At 42.6% G+C, this 8,703-nt stretch overlaps 1 protein-coding gene across 1 annotated transcript in view; it reads left to right on the forward strand.

Moving 5' to 3' along the window:
• Positions 1 to 312: 312 nt before the first annotated feature.
• The window catches only part of LOC102243867, a 19,646-nt gene continuing 11,255 nt past the window's right edge, over positions 313 to 8,703 (forward strand). Inside the window, exons 1-3 of the mRNA XM_005877044.2 lie at positions 313 to 432; positions 2,572 to 2,731; positions 4,102 to 4,512. Coding sequence (XP_005877106.2) covers positions 313 to 432; positions 2,572 to 2,731; positions 4,102 to 4,512 — 691 coding nt within the window. The remainder of the gene's footprint in view (positions 433 to 2,571; positions 2,732 to 4,101; positions 4,513 to 8,703) is intronic.

Consider the following 8,703-nt stretch of genomic DNA (forward strand, 5'->3'; position numbering starts at 1 on the left):
GGAAGGACTAGAATAGGCTCATGGCATGATCAGATTTGCAGTCTAGGAAGGTCATTCAGGCAGTAAAGTGGAGAATAGGTTTTGTGACAGCTGGTGGCACCAACTGGAGGGAAAGGCTGATCAGAAAGATATTTAGAAGATAGAACCTACAGGACCTGGTAACTGATCGTATGTGGAAAATAAAGGAGGAGGTTGAAAAGGCTTCTAGGTCTTGCTCCAGTGAAAGGGTGGATTGGAGTGTCCCTCACTGAGATGGGGGCTTTGCTAAGTCCTGTGAGACATTTTTGGCAAGCTGCCCAGTGGGCTGGAGATATGGATCCCATGGGCATTTGGCTTCACCCCTCGTCCAGATGCAAGCAAGGTTTTTGGGTTCAAGCTTCTCTTAGCACTGTTTATGTTCATCAGCTTCTTTGGCGGTATCCCAAGGAAAAGGTAAATTTCTGTTCCGACTTGTTCCTACCTACCTCAGTTCTCAATCTTTAACCATCCTGAGGAGGAGTATAATTATGTGTCATCTTCTTGTAACTGCTCCCTTCCCCTCCCACCCATCAACTCACTGCCCCCTGGTTGTTTGTGTTGCTATTGTCAGTAGGTAATTGTGCCTGCATATCTAACCACCCAGCAGCCCATGCTGAGATTTGTGGGCTGCATGTGAATATGAGCTACTACTAGCAAGAGGTGGCAGACACCCCGCCTTGGCTGTGAGCACATCTGGCACAGCAAGCTTTCCTATCCCATGAAGACCAGCTGACTTATCTGTAATAGGTCTGCTGAATGGGGTGGGGCTCAGATGATGCTGCTTATGGGGTTGGAACTAATGGCAAAACCGTTCTTAGAAACTTGCCATGACACACCTAAAGGAACAGCTAACTCCCAGCCCATAAGCATTTGCATTGCCTTCAGTAACTTGAAGCTCTCTCCTCTGGACCTGAGGTGGCTTTGGGTCCTATAAATAAAATCTACTTAAAGCCATGCCTGAAAATGACCAAATTCTTGGTGTAACTTTGACATCTAGAAGATGAAACCAATGACCAATGTGTGCATGCCATGGAGAACCTCCACAACCCCAGTTATATTTCTCTATGGAAACATATGGCACTGAACCCTAGGGTGGTTCCATGAAACTTGGGCAATCCACACATTAACCTTTGAGGAAGGGGAAGGGAATATCTGAATTAAGAGCAAGAAGGCCCGGCTCGTGTGGCTCAACAGTTGAGTGTCGACCCAGGAACCAAGAGGTTGCTGGATCGATCCTGGTCAGGGCACATGCTGAGGTTGTGGGCTCGATCCCCAGTAAGGGGTGTAAAGGAGGCATCTGATTGATGATGTTCCTCTCTCATCAATGTTTCTATCTCTCTATTTTCTCCCTTTCTCTCTCTCTCAAAATCAATAAAAACAGCCCAGCCTGAGCGCAGCCGGCATGGCTCAGTGGTTGAGGGTCAACCTATGAACCAGGAGGTTATGGTTCAATTCCCGATCAGGGCACATGCCCCAGTTGTGGGCTCAATCCCCGGTGGGGGGCGTGTAGGAGGCAGCCAATCAATGATTCTCTCTCATCATTCATGTTTCTATCTCTCCCTCCCTTCCTCTCTGAAATCAATAAAAAAAAATATTTAAAAAGAGGTCCAGCTTTGTTTAATATTTTTAAGAGGACCATTGGTGTTTTTTTTAAAAATATATATTTTATTGATTTTTTACAGAGAGGAAGGGAGAGGGATAGAAAGTTAGAAACATTGATGAGAAAGAAACATTGATCAGCTGCCTCCTGCACACCCCCTGCTGGGATGTGCCTGCAACCAAGGTACATGCCCTTGACCGGAATCAAACCTGGGACCCTTCAGTCCGCAGGCCGACACTCTATCCACTGAGCCAAACCAGTTAGGGCATGGTGTTTTATTTGAAGCTCATTGAACTTGAAATACCTCAGTTCCTTATCTGTAGAATTGAGGGGCTTAATTAAGTTTAACTAAAAGGTCTCTTTGGGATGTAAACCTTTAGATATAGAAAATTATCATTGTTATAGTAAATTTTGGTAATATTTTTGTGATAATAGAGATTATTAAATAAATAACACTTTAATAAGATTATGTTTTTGGAATGTTCACAGAGCTATTTAGAGATGCAGTAAGCATGTAGGCAGTAGGAAAGAATGCGGGTTCTGGAGTTGTAGGCATATCTGGGTCTGAACCTCAGGTCCACCCTTACTCTCTGTTTGCCTTCAGCCAGTTACTTAACCTCCCAGTTTCTCAGTTTGCTCATTTGTAAAGTGGGGACAATAATACTATTTTGTAAGTTGGTGTAAAAATTAAATGCTAAGCATTTAAATAATTGTGTGACACATAAGAAATACCAGAATATAGTAGCTTCTATGATGATGATGATCATCATCACCATCACCACCACAATCAGGAATGTATAGAATCAAACAGAAGAAACCATGACATCAATCTACTCTAATTTATATTTGAAAGTTTTAGACTGGTTATTTGTATTATCTAATATACAATGAATCTGATTCCCTCACCCCATCTGGAAGGATATTAACAGGAAACTTCCTCTACTCCCTGGCAGGCTCTCTTTTCTAGCTATATTGCCCTCTTGAGTCGGTGGCATCTGATTGATGATGTGACGGTCCAGCTTCCTTCTGGAAGGAAGCCTGGAAATCCGTGTAGCCTGAATGCACCCACTTCCCAGACCATTTTCCTTCTGAGTCCTGGCCATGATGATGATGGTGAGACCACAGCAGGTCTGCAGAGGAGGTGCAATTGCTCCCCACTACATATTTCTAGAGAGATTGGTACGAACCATTCGTATGTACCTGAAACTCTCCTGCAATGTCCTACTAAATCCTGAGTTACCATATGACTCAACCTGAAATTACCCCTCTTGTTTTGGGGACCTTGCTAACTGTTATCTCCAATCCTCCCTTAATTCTTTCATCAGAGCAATAGCACTGTACCTTATAGCTAAAGTTAATTACATAGGAGTCTCTCTCCTTGCTGGCCTAGATAAGAAGCTCAATAAACATGATAAAAGAATGCCCGAACAAAACAATTCCCATTCTTCACAGTGATGTTCAGGACTTGCCCAAGAAAAAGTTTTCAAAGATTTCATAAATACTTCCTTTCACTTCAAACATTGGAATGTGCTCTACTTCCCCCACCAGGAGGATTCCTTCTGCCTGCAGCTCTATATATGTTATCTTATCTTCATTATTACCGTAAAGGCTGGTTTTATTTTCCCCTCAAGCTCAGAGAGATATGAAGCAACTAGCCCGACTAAATATTGTCAAATGGATTGAATTCCAGGTTTGTCTCACTCCAAAGCCCAATGTTCTTTCCATCATACTACACTGTCTCCAGAAAGAGGGACTGACAAGTGGTGAGGTCTGTCATCTAGTTGTCCCACCGCCTCAGGTGTATACAGATGGAACTCCAAAGCTTTCACAAGTAGGCAGTACTGTTTTGAACCCTGTGAGAAAGTGGGTGGGGGTGGTGTCTGTTTTGAATGTGGCAGAAGAGCTTGAAATATCACTACCAGCTTGTCATTGATATTTAAGTGTCTTTTGGCTCCAGGGATTGTTCTCTATTAAACCAATTAAATTGACCTGGGAGAAGCAGGGCATCTGTAGTAAGTCATTTGTAGCTTATATACTTTATCAGGTCAAGCCCAAATGATGCAGTTTTGGGCAGTGACATATACTAGTACATAATTCTCAACCCAAATAAAGAGGTAAATGGAGGCAAGCTCAAATGACCAGAAACTGAGTTTATTTGGTGATAGCAGAGGAATTACAAATCGAGAAATGCATGCAGTAGCAAGCTACAGGCAAGCCCGTTGAGGGTTGGCTCAGCTGTTTTTGTGAGCAAAGAATGTAAAGAGGGAGAAGTCCAGCTAGAGTATAAGCGGAGAGTTCATTGGCTCGATGATGGGAGGGAATCTTGGCAGATGTACATTAGTCAGCAGATAACCTTGGTCTTCTGTAAATCAGGCATTTAATGGAAATCAATCTCTTGTTTTTTTACTTTTTAAAATCTATATTGTTGAAAGTATTACATATGTCCCCTTTTTTTCTCCCATTGATCCCTTATAACCTGCCAGTGCCCTCTGCCCCAAACCTTCACCACCCTATTGTCTGTGTCCATGACAAGCAGTACAAGAAGGCCCACCTGGGCACGGCGCTGAAGGCCAACCCTTTCGGAGGCGCATCCCATGCGAAGGGGATTGTGCTGGAAAAAGTGGGGGTTGAAGCCAAACAGCCCAATTCTGCTGTCAGGAAGTGTGTCAGGGTCCAGCTGATCAAGAACGGCAGAAAAATCACAGCCTTTGTACCCAATGATGGTTGTTTGAATTTTATTGAGGAAAACGATGAAGTTCTGGTTGCTGGATTTGGTCGCAAAGGTCATGCTGTTGGTGACATTCCTGGAGTTTGCTTTAAGGTTGTCAAAGTAGCCAATGTGTCTCTTTTGGCCTTATACAAAGGCAAGAAGGAAAGACCAATCTTGGTCTTCTGTAAACCTTCACCACCCTATTGTCTGTGTCCATGTGTTATGTATATATGCACACAAGTTCTTTGGTTGGTCACTTCCCACCCACCCATCCTCCCAGGCCTTCCCTCAGAGATTTCACAGTCTGTTCCATGCTCTATGTCTCTGGATCTATTTTGTTCAACAGTTTATTTTGTTCATTAGATTCCACATATGAGTGAGATCATGTGATACTTGCCTTTCTCTGACTGGCTTATTTTGCTTAGCATATTACTCTTCAGGTCCCTCCATGCTTTCTCAAAGGGTAAGAGATCCTTCTTTTTTACTGCTGCATAGTATTCCATGGTATAAATGTACCACAGCTCTTTTATCCACTCATCTACTGATGAGTACTTGGGCTGTTTCCAAATCTTAGCTATTGTAAATTGTGCTAATGAACACAGGGTTGAATACATTCTTTCTGATTGGTGTTTCAGGTCTCTTAGGATATATTCCTAGACGTGGGATCACTGGATCAAATGGGAGTTCCATATTTAATTTTTTGAGGAAACTCCATACTGTTTTTCATAATGGCTGCACCGGTCTGCATTCCCACCAGCAGTGCACTAGGGTTCCCTTTTCTCCACATCCTTACCAGCACTTGTCTTTTGTTGACTTGTTGATAGTAGCCATTCTGATCGGTGTGATGCGATACCTCATTGTTGTTTTAATTTGCATCACTCAGATGATTAGTGACTTTGAGCATTTTTTTCATATGTCTCTTGGCCTTCTGTATGTCCCCTTTAGAGAAGTATCTATTTTGAGGAAACTCCATACTGTTTTCCACAGTGGCTGCACCGGTCTGCATTCCCACCAGCAGTGTACTAGGGTTCCCTTTTCTCCACATCCTTACCAGCACTTGTCTTTTGTTGACTTGTTGATAGTAGCCATTCTGATCGGTGTGATGCGATACCTCATTGTTGTTTTAATTTGCATCACTCAGATGATTAGTGACTTTGAGCATTTTTTTCATATGTCTCTTGGCCTTCTGTATGTCCCCTTTAGAGAAGTATCTATTTAGGTCCTTTGCCTATTTTTTAGTTGGAGTATTTGTCTTCCTTTTGTTAAGTTGTATGAGTTCTTTATATATTTTGGATATTAACCCTTTATCAGATGTATCATTGCCAAATATGTTCTCTCATACAGTGGGCTCCATTTTCATTTTGTTAATGGTTTCTTTTGCTGTGCAGCTTTTTATTTTTATGTAGTCTCATTTGTTTCTCTTTCTATTTCTTCTCATTACAGCAGTCTTTTAGCATTTCTTGCAGTGCTGGTATGGTGGTAACAAACTCCTTTAGCCTTTTTTTTTTTTTTTGGGTCTGGGAAGCTCTTTGTTTTGAAGTATGGTAGCAATCATCTCAGGTAGAAACTATAGTTTAACTTTAACCCTGCTGTTTGGTTTCTGTACTTGTTTGCTTGCTAAAATGATAGAAAAGTTATTTTAATTTTCTGAATTATATAAATCACCCCATTTGATTAAATACCCTATTGATTGTAATGTGACTATCCTATTGGTTGTGGTCATACTGGTCTTAGAAAGCACATTTTCCTTTACCTGGGAAGGACAGCACAGTTATCCCAAGGTCAGAGGGCTCCAGTTAACGTGTCCCTGTTGACTCAGTGTTCCGGAGACCCAAAACTGTAATTTAGATAACATGCTTAAGTCTGACCAGGTTCCTCATTCCAGACCCGAGGGCTCTAGATAATGTGTTTCTGTCAATTCAGTGATCCGGAGACCCAAAACTATAATTTAGATAACATGCTGCTTCTGCTTCTGTAAACTGCTTTTTTGTGAACCAGGTTCCTTATTCCAAACCCTGGGATTCAAACAATACCTTTGTGATTTTTGCCTATATAAATCTGGTGTTGCGGTCATCTTATCACTATGAGATCTGGGAGAGCGAAATGCCCCCTCATAGTCCTGGATTTGCAATAAATGTGACTCTTTAATTCAACTTCTTGAGGCGTCCTTGTGTGATTCGTGGGGTACATTACAACAGTTTCACTATCTATTTCAAAGGAGAGCCTTGCTGGATATAATAATCTTGGTTTCAGATCCTGGCTTTTCATTTCTTTGAATATTTCATGCCATTCCCTTCTGGTCTGTAGATTTCTGATGATAAGTCAGCTGACAGCCTTATGGGAACTCCTTTGTAGGTATCAAATTGCTTTTCTCTTGCTGCCTTTAATTTTCGGCATTTTAATTACGATGTGCCTGGCCATGGGCCTGTTTGGGTTCTTCTTGCTTGGGACTCTCTGTGCCTCCTGAACTTGTGTGACTTTTTCCTTCACCAGGTTAGGGAAGTTTTCTGCCATTATTTCTTCAAACATGTCCTCTATCACTTGTCACTTTCTTCTCCTTTTGGCACTCTTATTATGTGAATATTGTTATGTTTCATGTTGTCCCACAGCGCCCTTAAGCTCTCCTGTTTTTTAATTGTTTTTTTTTCTTTTTGGTTCTCTGATTGAGTGATTTTTTTCTACCCTGTTTTCATGTATATTGATTTCAGAGAGAAGAAGAGAGAGCGATAGAAACATCAATGATGAGAGAGAATCATTGATTGGTTGCCGCTAGCCCACAACCCAGGTATGTATCCTGACCAGGAATTGAACCGTGACCTCCTGGTTCATAGTTCAATGCTCAACCACTGAGCCATGCCAGCTGGGCTCTACCCTGTCTTGTAATTCATTGATCTGATCCTTGGCTTCCCCTAATCTGCTGTGTATTTCTTCCACTGTGTTCTTGATTAGTACTATGTCATTCATCATAGATACTATATCCTCTCACACTGTTGAACACCTTTTCCATCATTATTTTGAACTCTATATCTAATAAATTTCTTTTTTTAAAATATATTTTATTGATTTTTTACAGAGAGGAAGGGAGAGAGATAGAGAGTTAAAAACATCGATGAGAGAGAAACATCAATCAGCTGCCTCTTGCACATCTACTGGGGATGTGCCCGCAACCCAGGTACATGCCCTTGACCAGAATCGAACCTGGGACCTTTCAGTCCGCAGGCTGACACTCTATCCACTGAGCCAAACCGGTTTCGGCCTATATCTAATAAATTTCGTATCTCCATTTCATTTAGCTCTTCTTCTGGAGAATTCTCTTGTTCTTTTCTTTGGGGCTTTTTTTTTTTTTTTTTTGCCTTCCCATTTTGGCTACACGTTTGAGTTTGTGACTGTGTATTAGGTAGATCTGCTTTGCCTCCCAATCTCTAGTGCAGGACAGTGTCAGACTCTGTTTCTGACTGGCCTGAGTCCTCTGTTTCGGACTATCAGCAATCCATAGCTTGTGGCTCCCTCTGCTCATGCTGGGTGCCTTTGGAAAGGACCAAGATGTGCACCAAGGTCTGTTTTTCCTAGCCCCTGGCTCTGAATTGGATCTGGCATGGGAGAAATCTCCAGAGACCTGCTTCTGCCTGTAGTCTGATTATCCTTAGGCTATCAACCACAGGGTGGGGCGAGAGGTTTTCCACCAGGATTGGGCAATTGCTTCTGCCTGTAGGCTGATTATTATTCTCAATCTCTTAATTAACCTCAGAAACTCTATAGCAGTGGTTCTCAACCTTCCTAATGCCGCGACCCTTTAATACAGTTCCTCATGTTGTGGTGACCCCCAACCATAAAATTATTTTTGTTGCTACTTCATAACTGTAATTTTGCTACTGTTATGAATTGTAATGTAACTATCTGATATGCTATATGTGTTTTCTGATGGTTGTGACCCACAGGTTGAGTACCGCTGCTCTATAGGGTGGGACAAGGGGGTGGGGCAACTGCCTTCTTCAGGGTAAAAACCACCTGGATAGCAAAGGTTCGCCAGATAAAGATGTCCTCCTCAGCATGAGGGAATGACTCAGCACAGGAAACCAGGGTGTCTGCCTTCCTAGGTCTAATCCCAAAGCCCCCTACCCTGGCTTCTGCTCACACAGCTCTAGTCCACTCTGCCCTCCCTCTGCTGGAGCCCAAGGTGAGTGGCTGCACACGAAATTTTGTGTGTGGCCCTTTAAGAGGGTGCCTGCTTTTCCAGCCATCTCTCCCTGGCAGACAGTAACCCTGATGCTTTCCACAGCCAGGTGTTATATGGGCACCTTTCTCAGTTCTGGTGCTCTCTGTTGGCAGGGGGAGGGGGGGCAGCTTGGGAATTAGACCCCAGAGTTTTCAGCAT

This window comes from Myotis brandtii, unplaced genomic scaffold (genome assembly GCF_000412655.1).
Source record: "Myotis brandtii unplaced genomic scaffold, ASM41265v1 scaffold504, whole genome shotgun sequence".
NCBI lineage: Eukaryota > Metazoa > Chordata > Mammalia > Chiroptera > Vespertilionidae > Myotis > Myotis brandtii.